The sequence below is a fragment of the Dendrobates tinctorius genome, unplaced genomic scaffold (genome assembly GCF_039654945.1).
Source record: "Dendrobates tinctorius isolate UK_male_01 unplaced genomic scaffold, ASM3965494v1 ptg000254l, whole genome shotgun sequence".
Lineage (NCBI taxonomy): Eukaryota > Metazoa > Chordata > Amphibia > Anura > Dendrobatidae > Dendrobates > Dendrobates tinctorius.
Window position 1 is genome coordinate 6,802,568 of NW_027361921.1, and position 13,147 is coordinate 6,815,714.

At 53.9% G+C, this 13,147-nt stretch overlaps 1 protein-coding gene across 5 annotated transcripts in view; it reads left to right on the forward strand.

Moving 5' to 3' along the window:
* Positions 1–666: 666 nt before the first annotated feature.
* LOC141067709 (glutaminase kidney isoform, mitochondrial-like) overlaps positions 667–13,147 on the forward strand; it is a 484,569-nt gene continuing 472,088 nt past the window's right edge. For 4 of the 5 annotated variants that reach the window (XR_012226460.1, XR_012226459.1, XM_073558127.1 and 1 more), the window contains exon 1: positions 667–1,040. Coding sequence is in view for 3 of the 5 variants with exons in the window: in XM_073558127.1 (XP_073414228.1) it covers positions 772–1,040 (269 nt within the window). In the remaining 2 variants the exon portion in view is untranslated. The remainder of the gene's footprint in view (positions 1,041–13,147) is intronic. The other variant, XM_073558128.1, reaches the window with a different exon arrangement.

The window sequence follows — 13,147 nt, forward strand, 5'->3', positions numbered from 1 at the left end:
ATGCATACAGGGACGGAGAGCCATGCACACAGGGACAGGGACGGGGAGCCATGCATACAATGACAGGGATGAGGGGTCAATGCATACCCGGCTTATACTCGAGTTAATACGTTTTTCCAGTTTTTGTGGCAAAATTAATGGGGTCGGCTTATACTCGAGTATATGCTGTAGATGTTCTGAAGAATATTTTATTTTAAAATGATGTGTAAAGGGCAGAGAACTGCTTTTTTTACAAGCTCATGTTAAAATCGCATTGCATACGAATGTCATACGGATACATAGACGCGAGGAAATCGCATCATCGCATTGCAAACGGATTACACACGGATCACCATACGGAGAACACTCCTGTGATTCTCGGCGAGAAAGCCAGCCTGATTTTTCATACGGCAAGTGACGCCGGCCTTCGGTGTGTTTACGTCCTGGCAGCCGGCTTTGTATTTTATTATTTCTTCTTATTATTAAACCTGTAAAAAAATGAAAAGAAATATTTAGGAATAAGACACGGGGGAATAAGGAAGCCTCTCCACCAGCCCGGGCAGAAGCTGCTGCCGCCCCCCAGCCTGCTTCCTGTGAGCCCCCCTGTCTGTGCAGGGCAGAGCCTGAGTACTGCCCGCCCCGCCGATCCTTGTGGCCACCAATCCTGACACTCGCAAGTGACAGCTGCTGACGATCACCAATCAGGACGGCGCCTCAGCTTTCCTCCGCCTGCAAACAAAGCGGCTCCTGTACCGTGTACCTGGCGCGGAGAGCCGGCCGCAGACGACCACTATGATCCGCTTTGGTAGATCGCTAGCGATGAGGCGTGTGATTCTAGACGGCCGGCATCTCTGGAGAACATGCCCGGTAACAGCGAGCGCCGGCGGCAGAGGACGCTCCGGCCATGGCGCAGGCGGCAGCAGCAGCGCCGGAAGGTTGTGGGTGACTCAGTTATCCCGAGGAGCCAGGAGCTTCTGCTCCAAGTCCGAGGAATCCGCCGCGCAGAAAGGCGCAGAGCAAGTGGCGGCGGAGCCCGGGGCCAGTGCTGACAAGGATGACAAGTGAGTACCACGCTGCTGGCCCGGCACACGTCATTAATGAGGGTGGGGTACTTGGTGGGCGATCACTGTGTAATGTGACCCGTGCCTGTATGATGGTCGTGTATCAGCCTGTGCACATAGAGGGCTGGGGCCTCTGTCATCAGGGATGCGCTCTCTGCGCTCACCTCTGACCTCTGCTCCTGGCTGCAGGTCACTTAGTGCAGACTGGTCCTCAGTGATGTGTCCTGGGCCCCGGGCATCGGCTACGTTCTGGGCCCCGGGAGCATCCTGAGCCCGCAGCACTGGCTGCGCCCTGGGCCCCGGGCATCGGCTACGTTCTGGGCCCCGGGAGCATCCTGAGCCCGCAGCACTGGCTGCGCCCTGGGCCCCGGGCATCGGCTACGTTCTGGGCCCCGGGAGCATCCTGAGCCCGCAGCACTGGCTGCGCCCTGGGCCACGGGCATCGGCTACGTTCTGGGCCCCGGGAGCATCCTGAGCCCGCAGCACTGGCTGCGCCCTGGGCCACGGGCATCGGCTACGTTCTGGGCCCCGGGAGCATCCTGAGCCCGCAGCACTGGCTGCGCCCTGGGCCACGGGCATCGGCTACGTTCTGGGCCCCGGGAGCATCCTGAGCCCGCAGCACTGGCTGCGCCCTGGGCCACGGGCATCGGCTACGTTCTGGGCCCCGGGAGCATCCTGAGCCCGCAGCACTGGCTGCGCCCTGGGCCACGGGCATCGGCTACGTTCTGGGCCCCGGGAGCATCCTGAGCCCGCAGCACTGGCTGCGCCCTGGGCCACGGGCATCGGCTACGTTCTGGGCCCCGGGAGCATCCTGAGCCCGCAGCACTGGCTGCGCCCTGGGCCACGGGCATCGGCTACGTTCTGGGCCCCGGGAGCATCCTGAGCCCGCAGCACTGGCTGCGCCCTGGGCCACGGGCATCGGCTACGTTCTGGGCCCCGGGAGCATCCTGAGCCCGCAGCACTGGCTGCGCCCTGGGCCACGGGCATCGGCTACGTTCTGGGCCCCGGGAGCATCCTGAGCCCGCAGCACTGGCTGCGCCCTGGGCCACGGGCATCGGCTACGTTCTGGGCCCCGGGAGCATCCTGAGCCCGCAGCACTGGCTGCGCCCTGGGCCACGGGCATCGGCTACGTTCTGGGCCCCGGGAGCATCCTGAGCCCGCAGCACTGGCTGCGCCCTGGGCCACGGGCATCGGCTACGTTCTGGGCCCCGGGAGCATCCTGAGCCCGCAGCACTGGCTGCGCCCTGGGCCACGGGCATCGGCTACGTTCTGGGACCCGGGAGCATCCTGAGCCCGCAGCACTGGCTGCGCCACGGGCATCGGCTACGTTCTGGGCCCCGGGAGCATCATGAGCCCGCAGCACTGGCTGCGCCCTGGGCCCCGGGCATCGGCTACGTTCTGGGCCACGGGAGCATCCTGAGCCCGCAGCACTGGCTGCGCCCTGGGCCACGGGCATCGGCTACGTTCTGGGTCCCGGGAGTGTGAGCAGGTTGTGGGATGCAGTGACGGGCAGAAGGCAGAGCCAGGGTTAACCGTTGGTGCTCCCAGGACGGAGCACTTCTCTCCCTAGCTGCTGCTGCGGTGCACACCTGGCTCTGCAGTCCCTGCAACGGTCCCTCTTCCTGGACTGATGTGACACTCCCGGCTCTCCTCAGTGCAGTGATTCCTCTGCAAACATCGCGGGACCCTGTCAGTGCAGCCTGTCGTGGCGCCGGTGCTCTGTGGTTGGGGAAGAGGAAGCAGAGTTTTCCGCTCTGCGCATTGCTCTGCGTTCGTGCCAAACTCGCTTGCTGTGCGTTCTTTTCCTTTTTATGCCTCCGCTGCTGCGCACGCTTTTCTCCTCTCACTCCCCGCCCTCCTGAAACAGCAGGAAGGTCCACCTCACTAACGCTTCCCCCAGGAAATAGGGGAAGGTCCAGCTCACTCAGGGTTCCCCTTGGGAACAGGGGATGCAACCTTTTCAGTTCCAGACTCGGCATGCAGGTACCCGCGGTTCGGTAATCCCCCTTACACTCCTCCTCTCCTTTAACTCGCCATTCCACGGGCGAGAGTTCTTCGGGCTCTTGTCTGCTCTTCTGAGGTGGGACAGCTGTCCACAGTTTTCACATCCACTCCTGTCTCTTGCATCACATTATGACAAAAAAGTTTGTTCTGTGCACACTCAGCACTTTGAGGCTCCTCCTTGGATTTTCTCGTTAGGGGTACTCAGAACTTCAGGTTGGGCCATAGAGAACAGGAGTACATCCGAGTTCAATGATGAAGCCATCTCTGAAACCTGTTCCTTTTTTGAGTCAACATCTGACGGGTCGAGAAATAATTCTTCTTTATAATCAACAGCTATATGACAGAATATCTCAGGACACTTTGCATCAGGATCCCTTGGGCTGGCGGGCAGTAAACTGTCCAGTCAAGGGAACGAAGTAAGTGGTTCTTCCTCATCACCATCGGGAAACTTGGGAACGAGCGTTTCAGGAACACTTGCCACTCTCTCCCCTTCTTTGGGATCTTATAGCAGGCAAGATAGCGAGATACTTCGGTCGACTACTGGGGTAGGCGTGCTTTCTTCCCCTTTGGGTTGAACCTCATAGACGGGACCTTCGGATCCAATTTGGAGTTTCACCAAATTCACCTTCACGCTCCTGACCAGCGCAGTTATCTCACCGTAGACAGTCGAACCTCCTCCCTCTCTTCTCGACGTCCGACGTCATGGCTCTGTCTTGCTCTGGGTGGGGTTCCTCACCGTATCATTTCTCCCAGGGGCTGCGTTCTCTCCAACTAGCAGGACCTTCGGAGGAATGAGCGGATCTTCTCTGTCGTCTGTCTCGGGCAAGGCAACTTCTGGACAGGTGTCCCATTCTTCCACACGTCCAACACCCACTTCTGCGCCTGTATGGTGGGCGCTTCGGTCTAGATCACTGTCGTCTCTGAGAGGCATACCCCTTATGTAGTTGCTCATCTCCCCACGATATGGGGTTAAATTCTGGAGCTGCTGCTAAAGCTTTCTTTATGCTCCACACCTCTCTTCTAACTTCCTTCATCTTTTGCTGCGAGTTACCTCTGGGTATGGCGTTGGACTACAAGACAGCAGTAAGGGCTTCCTTCTGGCTCCTGGTTTCTTCCCATATTTTCTGTATTCCCTGCCATAATTCGCGGGACAACTTTGGCTCCTCATTCGGGGTGGATACCTCGCAGCTTCGGACCTTCCCTGTCAAGACTGCAGCCCCCTGCTCCTGCTACCTTTTGCACGCTTCTGTCCCCATTTATGAAAGTCATGCGCGGGTTAGCTCGCAGTAACACATGCAAGGCTCTCTTAAGCTGCGCATCTCTACAGCCTGTCACTAGCTGGTCTCGCAGCACTATGTAACTGGGTCCTATGCCTATGTCATCTCTCTTAGCAATTGCAGCGTGGTTCTCCTGCAGCGCGTTCATGTATTGGGCCATGGACTCACCCACTCTTTGGACACGGAAAAAATGCATGCGCGATTCTCCGACATCTGTGGGGTCTCCGTGTGTCTCCTCCAGTATCTTTAACACCTTGTCTAAAGTGTTACGCTCATGGGGAGGCCTTAACAATTCGGAGTTCCTCGCCTCTCCATCCAGAGCCATCAGGGCAATTTCTGCCTCCATTACAGGGGTCATGGGGTGCATCCTCAACATACCCCTGACTCGCTCAGTCCATCTCCATAGGAGCATGTTCCCTGTAAACTTAGGGAGGTTAACCAATATTGTCACCAGCGGTATACTGGCCTTTGGGGCACCCCTGACCGCTTGGTCTACCACCACTGCACCCGTAGACTGCATCCTGCCGACTATGCCAAGTGTGAGCAGGTTGGGGGATGCAGTGACTAGCAGGAGGCAGAGCCAGGGTTAACAGTATTTAATAAACAGGGAATACTCCACGCAGGGAGGCAATGAGTTAAACAAGGGGGTAAACAATATAAATGGCGAAAGGATATGGTGAGTTGAAGGACAATGGTACAGATCACGGCGGTTCCGATGAAAGTCACTGGTTCCTAAGTCCATGAAGTGAATAGCGCCGACAACGGCTGGCGTGGTGTCCTTTCCAATGGGGTCTTGTAAACCACGCCCCGTCTTCTGGTGACAGTGGTTGGTCTCCGTACCTTCCGCTGCCCCTAGTCCATATGCTGAAGTAGTTGACAAGGGTGAGGGCCACAGTACTGTACGAGCCCAACGCGGCTCTGCTATTATACTCTGGCAAAATCAGGGCGTAAGTGTCTAGGAAAATATTCGCTGGCCACCTCGGGTGTAGATAAGTCACGACCCGGTCTCTTTCAGGTGGCACACGCGTGGTACTCATGGACGCTTAGCGTACGGCGCCTTTCTCTCTGCTAGTTACTGGCACACTTCACACTATGCACATTCCTCTCCCTCTCTGGTCCCCGCGACGGGCGACGGCGGACGCTGGCCTGCACGATGCTGGTGCTCCAAGAACGGAGCACCTCTCTCCCTAGCTGCTGCTGAGCACACCTGGCTCTGCAGTCTGTGCAACGGTCCCTCTTCGTGGACTAATGTGGCACTCCTGGCTCTCCTCAGTGCATCGGTCCCTCTGCAGACATCTGTGGACCGTGTCCGTGCGGCCTGTCGCGGTGCCGGTGCTCTGTGGTGGGGAAGGGGAAGCGGAGCGCTCCGCTCTGCGTTCGTGCCAAACTCACTTGCTGCTCGCGCATTTCCTTTTTATGCCCCTGCTGCTGCGTGCCCTTTTCTTCTCTGACACCCCGCCCTTCTGGGACAACAGGAAGGTCCGCCTTTCTAGCACTTTTCCCAGGCAATAGGGGAAGGTCCCGCTCACTCAGGCTTCCCCCCCGGGAACAGGGAATGCAGCCTTTTCAGTTCCGGACCCGGCAAGCAGGTACCCACGGTCCGGTCGTACCCCCTTATAGGAGCGTCCTGGGAAACGGCTGCGTCCCTTGCCCCGGCTGCATACCGGGCCCAGGGAGTGCCCTGAGCCTGTGGCACTGGCTGCTTCCTGAGCCCCCAACACGGGCTGCGTCCTGGGACCCTGGCACCGACTGCGTTCTGGGCCCGAGGTGCGCCCTGAGCCCCGGGAGTGTCCTTGGCCACGGGAGTGTAATGAGTCCTGGGCCCCAGTAGCATCCTGATCCATGAGTACCGTTTGTGTCCTCCTTGAGCTCTGGGCACCAGCTGTGTCCTGAGCCCGGGGCACCAGTTGTGTCCTGGGCGCTGGGTGTATTCTGGATGTTGATCTCCATGAGTTCATTCATCCTCATTTTTCACAGTCTTCTAGTAGGCATTGCTCCTACTGGCCAGTTTCCTACTCCACACTGATGAGGGGCAATACCCCGAAACAGCTGTCTGTGGATGGATACCATGTTTTGGCATAGGTGGTTTCCTTCATTGGAGACTGCCATTCCCGTGGTTGTTCCTTCCCGGGGAAAGACCTGGCTAGTCATTGCTTGCGTTGAGAAACATGTGATGGTGTCTCCGCGGCTTGTGTTTTGCATATTTTACATATTTCCCATAAGGGATGGGGGCCTTGCTCTAGAATCACTGCGTTGAGAAACATGTGATGGTGTCTCCGCAGTGTTGGATGTTGATCTCCATGAGTTCATTCATCCTCATTTTTCATATTCTGATCCGGGGACATCAGCTGTGCCGTGGGTGCCGGGTGCGTCAGATAGTAAGGCCGGCCTCTCATCTCATCGGCCACATAACGGTGTCTTGTTCTGTCCCATTCATTGCATTGTTCAGATGTCTGCACAGAATAGAGCAGAAGTAACTGTGTCCTGTAGCACTCATAGTGTGAGGAAGATTTTATTATTGTGCAGTTCCCATTCCCCCTTGAAAAAAACAAATGTTTTTTAAGAATCGAATAATATTTTTCACAGTAATAAAATACAATTCTGGATTGTGTCCTGAAGTGCATGCTTTTGAAATAAGCTGCTCAGACAATACTGCCACGTCTAGAAACTGTTTCCTTGCAGTTATAGGGTTAATCTGCAGTACACGGTATTTGAAGGGATTGTCCACTACTCGGGCAACCCCTTCTCAATCCCTATGTTTCCTAGATAATAGCACTTATACTCACCTCCGGGGCTGGTGACGTTCCTGCGGTGTCAGCACTGGCTCTCCTGGGAATCGCGTTAAATTATGTCTCGCGATCCCTATGGCCAATTAGCGCTGGCTTCACTCTGCTCTCTTGTCCTTAGGACAAATCAGACATCCGGAGGAAGTAAGAGTAGCTGCTGTCTCTATTCCTCCAGATGTGTGTTATGGAGACACAGGGGTCTGTGGGCACAGAGAGAGGAGGTAATGACAAGCTTAGGAAGATGACAGCAGCCCATTCATGTACAAGGCCAGTTGACCTGAGGGTCACAAGCTGGCTTCTCCAAACATCTCCATGGAGCCAGGCGACCAACGGGTTCCAATCCTGGCTTTCTCCAAGCGTATTCATAGGTGCCAAGTGGCCAGATGGTCCCAACCTGGCTTTCTCTAAATGTATCCATAGGTTCCAGGTGACCGGATGGTCCCAACCTGGGTTTCACATAGGTATCCGTAGATGCCAGGTGACCAGATGGTCCCAACCTGGTTTCTCCAAATGTAGCCATAGGTTTCAAGTGACAGGATGTCCCAACCTGAGTTTCACAAATGTATCCATGGTTCAGCAATGGTCAGTGTTGCAGATCTGTATTCTTCCAGCCGGAGCAGAGGTCTCTTAAACTGGCATCCTGTAGAATGGTAAATCTGTGTCCCTCATGATGGAGACGTGAAGTCTTGACTGGAGTCCTGTAGAGACTCTCTGGATGTCTGAGTATGGATAAGAGCACAATATGTTAAATCAAATGTAAACTTACAAGTCAATAATAGAGGCTTACTCAAGCCAAAGTCTGTTTTCTTGACCAACCAGAAAGAAACACTTAAATTCAAAAGTCAACATATAGATAACAGTCTTTTCCTTCTGGCTTGCTAAAAATAGTCGTTTGGTTAATTAAGATACAATGCTGTGTCTTCACATGTGTGATACGTCTGAAGGTGGGGGAGACTGAAGCATAGGAGAATAGGAAGATCAGGGCAAGAGTTTGGCTCCACACATATGCTGTAATAGATGTGCATCACCTTACCCAGTGGTTGCATGGGAAGAGGCAATCTATGCCTTTTGCAGTCCCAGTGATCTGGAGAGAGCCAACCAATCACGCTACCACTTATTATTTCTGTATGGTGCTACCCATTAGGAAAGGTGTAACAACCCTGCTGGCATCACTGCATGGCCTCCCATTCCCCGCACACCAACTTACTTACTGCTTCAAGCCATGCTGTGAATTCTGTCTGTTGCCAGCCCTGTGCCTCTGCTCTCCTGTATGCTTCCAAGCTATGTGTGTATAGGGGGGCGGCGCCAGAACTCTGATTCTTATGCAGTCAGGGTGCACCTGTGTAATCTGTCCCTGACCAATTACCTAGCGCCCTTGACTATTCAGTTCAGCCACACCCACTAACCCTTGCCTGTGCAATGTCTAAACTCAGTTAGCTCCTTGCTGCTGAGTTAGCCAGGCCCTGTCCTATGTCTTGCCTTCTCTGAAGGCTCTTATTGCGTATTCCTGTGTCTTGGTACCTTGCCTAGTACTTCTCTGTCTGCCTGCCAGGAGGCAGAATATCCTGGTCCTTGTGTCTTTGTCCCTGTGTCTCTGTCTGAACTCAGTCTTACCTTTGTTTGTCAGTCTACTTGTCTTTGGTTTCCTTCTCTGCTTTGTCTTTCCTTGTGTCCTCCCTATCTGAGGCTCTGCACCCTTGCAGCTCTGCCTGCTCTGCTCTCTTGCAGCTCTGCCTGCTCTGCTCTCTTGCAGCTCTGCCTGCTCTGCTCTCTAGCAGCTCTGCCCCCTTGCCGCTCTGCCCCCTTGCCGCTCTGCCCCCTTGCCGCTCGGCTCCCTAGCCGCCCTGCCTGCTCGGCTCCCTAGCCGCCCTGCCTGCTCGGCTCCCTAGCCGCTCCGCCTGCTCGGCTCCCTTGCGGCTCCGCCTGCTCCTCACTCCTGCGGCTCCGCCTACGCCGCACTCCTGCGGCTCAGTTCCTAACCTGTTCCAACATACTTCACTTCTTCCTGCCTAAACCTATACCTGCCCCTGCTGTGTGAACAGGCCCCTACCTGTTCCTTTCCGAGCCGTGCCCGCCTGTCCTGTGTTTCCAAGCCGTGCCCGCCTGTCGTGTCTCCCAAGCCGTGCCTGCTTGCCCTGTGTCTCCAAGCCGTGCCTGCTTGCCCTGTGTCTCCAAGCTGTGCCTGCTTGCCCTGTGTCTCCAAGCTGTGCCTGCTTGCCCTGTGTCTCCAAGCTGTGCCTGCTTGCCCTGTGTCTCCAAGCTGTGCCTGCTTGCCCTGTGTCTCCAAGCTGTGCCTGCTTGCCCTGTGTCTCCAAGCTGTGCCTGCTTGCCCTGTGTCTCCAAGCTGTGCCTGCTTGCCCTGTGTCTCCAAGCTGTGCCTGCTTGCCCTGTGTCTCCAAGCCGTGCCTGCTTGCCGTGTCTCCAAGCTGTGCCTGCTTGCCCTGTGTCTCCAAGCTGTGCCTGCTTGCCCAGTGTCTCAGCCTGCCTGTTAGTCACACCTGTCCAAGTGACTTGTCCCCAAGTGGGATCAGCAACCACAGCCAGACACCACCCTGGAGTGGCACCCGACAGCTACCTGCCGCACAAGCCTGACCTCACTATCAGAGGCTCCAGTGAAGACAGAGGTAACTGTCGTAGTCACGCCCCTTCCAGGGTAGTCTGGTTTGTGGCACAGTGGGGCCACAACCCCCCGGCTCGCGCCATTCAGCCAAGGCGCGAGCGTGACAAGGCATTTCAAGGAAGAAGTGAACTTTACAGTATCCAAACATTCTGTCTGCAATACGCCCAGTACGACTTACAGAATAACTGCTGGTTCCAAAAGCATCAAACATTTTCAGTCACATGAGGAAGGAGAGAACTCTTGGTGTCATGAAGCATCTTCATCTCACAACCCAGACTTTGTCAGAAACCTCAGCTGAACCACACCTTATGAGGCTTCTTTCACACGTAAGTGTCTCTAGTACATGTGGTGACAGTTATCACACGTACCGGAGACGCTAACACACGTAGACCCATTCAAACCAATTGGTCTGTGCACGTCAGTGTGTTTCCACAGATCGTGTGCCCCACACGTAGACATGTCTGGTTTTTACCATCAGCACGGGCAGAAGAACGCGCTCACGGAGAACACACATTGATGTCATCCGTGTGACACACATCGGGAAAGGAGCGCTAGAGTAAGCGCTGTTCCCCGGCGGCGGGTGCTGAAGACGGCTCTCGTCATTCTCCCCTGCTCTTCCAGCGATCAGTGCGAGCAGAGGAGAATGATGAGTTATATTAAAGTCAAAACTATGACTACAGGTGGGGGCTTTTGGGACTATTACTCCCGTCAATCTACACCTGCTGCCGCTAATAAGTGACAGCAGGAGCTGATGATGAGGGTATTCGTCACCCGCTGCCTGCAATAAAACTAAATGAATGAAAAACCTGGCGTGGGTTCCCTCTATTCTCTTTAACCAACCAGGCAAAATTCACAGCTGGGGGCTGCACCCCTCAGCTGTCAGCTTCAGCATGGTTGGTTTGCCCGGCTCTTCCCACTTGCCCTATAGCGGAGGCAAGTGGGGTGATAGTTGGGGGGGTTTATTGTCACCTTTGTATTGTCAGGTGACATCAAACCCCGAGGTTAGTAATGGAGAGGCATGAATAAGACGCCCCCATTACTAACACCATAATCGCATTGTAAGAAAACACAGACACACAGAATAAAGTCCTTTAATTTAAAAAATGACACAGACTCCTTTAATAATAATCTCAATTAAACCATACTTACAACCTCACCTAATTCCAAGGAAGCCCTCGATCTCCTGTAATAAAAATAAAATAAAAAAACAACAAAATATACCATACCTGTCCGTCGTTCTGTCCCACGCCGTAATCCATGTCGGGGGCTAAATAGTTTTCAACCTGGACCGTGCCAAGATGCGACCGCCCAGATTGAAAACCACTGGTGAATGAGCATCATTGACCAGCGGTGACCTCATCGAGGTTCCCAACCAGCCTGAAATGTGGTGACCTCATCACTGGCATTTTCCCACGGTCCTCAGGTCACTGCAGTTCAGGCCGGCTGACGTCAGTGAGGCTGTGCTCACAGCATCTCATTCACCAGTGGTTTTCAGCCAGGACGGTTGCATCCTGGCACCGTCCAGGTTGAAAACTATTTAGCCCCCGACATGGATTACGGTGTGGGACAGAACGACAGAGGTATGGTATATTGTTTTTTATTTTATTTTATTACAAGATATCAAGGTTTTCGCGAGATTGTAACTATGGTTTAATTGAGATTATTAAAGGAGTCTGTCATTTTTTTCAATTAAAGGACATTCTGTGTGTCTGCGTTTTCATACAATGTGACTATGGGGTTAGTAATGGGGGCGTCTTATTGTGGGGCTTGATATCACCTGGCAATACAAACCTGGCATTAACCCCCCCAACTTTCACCCCATTTGCCACTGCTACAGGGCAAGTGGGAAGAGCCGGGAAAAGCGCCAGAATTGGCGCCTCTAATAGAGACGACTTTTCTAGGCAGCTGCAGGCTGCTATTTTTAGGCTGAGGGGGGCCTATATCAATGGCCCCTTACCAGCCTGAGGATACCAGCCCCCAGCTCTCAGCTTTAGCAAGGCTGGTTGTCAAAAATAGGAGGGATCCCACACCGTTTTTTTAAATTAATTAAAAAAAACAAAAAAAAAAAAACAGCGTGGGGACCTGTGCCTTCTTGATAACCAACCTTGCTGAAACTAAGGTTGCAGCCCCAGCTGTGAATTTTGCTTGGTTGCTTAAAGAAAATAGGGTGTCACGGAGTGACTGTAGCAGTGTGACATGACCCAATAAGTGGTCGATCAGCGGCCGGCACAACACACCGGGGATGTTGCATCACTCTCAAGAGGACTCATGGCTGTACTAGCTCAAAGGATGCTTCTACTCAATACTGAGCAAAGGGTCTGAATACTTATGACCATTTGATAGTTCAGTTTTCCTTTTTTTAATAAATTTGCAAACATTTCTACATTTGTTTTTTTTTTCAGTCAAGATGGGGTGCAGTGTACATTAATGAGAAAAAAATGAACTTTTTTGAATTTACCAAATGGCTGCAATGACACAGAGTGAAAAATTTATAGGGGTTTGAATACTTTCCGTAACCACTGTAAGCTCCTGCTAATAACAGAAAACTGACTTGCACATCAAGAACTAGTCTGAACAGGTGCAGGCGTCTCATGTATTTTTGCTTTTCACATTCTATAGATTTCGCATTGACATGCTTTAACACAATGGAGTGCAACCATTTTCCTATATTGTACATGTAAGCAGCGTCTGACTGGCCCACCGAAGAACCGGAGCGCCAGCATTTGCCTAGGACCCCCGCTGCTCCAGGGGCCCCCAGCCAGAGGTGTCACTAATAGCGGCACACCACGTAGCTGATATGGGGGCCCTGCCAGCTGAGCAGCAGCCCTGTCCCCGCTGCTAAAGCGAAATTAATATTCACTGCTTACCATGCCCACATGGGCGTGGGAAGCAGTGAATATCATTTCACTCTCCACTCCGCACTCCCCCAGGGTCCCCGTCCCCCAGCCTGGGCAGTCGCTATGCAGCAGTAAGTGAGGGCCGGCGCCGCCCTCAATTTTAATGGGAGAGAGCGTCAGATGACGCTCTCTCTCCCATCAGTCCCCTCTGCTTCTGACTCCCTTCATTGTGCACCTGCTGTGTGCCTGGCAGACGGGGCAGCTCCTGACACTGAAGTCGGGATCAGTGTGGGAGCGAGGAGGAGAGGTGAGTATTGTGACTTTGTTTTTTTTATATCTCTATATCTATCTCTCCTATTATCTATCTATCCATCCATCTATCTCTATATCTATCCAGCTATCTCTATCCATCTATATCTCTCTCCCTCTCCCTCTCCCGAACGCACCAGATATAAATGATAGGAGGTGCGTTCGCCGCCCAGGGTCCACCGTGCGGTAGATGGTAAGACAGCTGCTGGACAATGGCAGATACACCGGTAGGTGCAATACTGTGCTCGGGTTAACGTCACCCGAACGCTAAGAG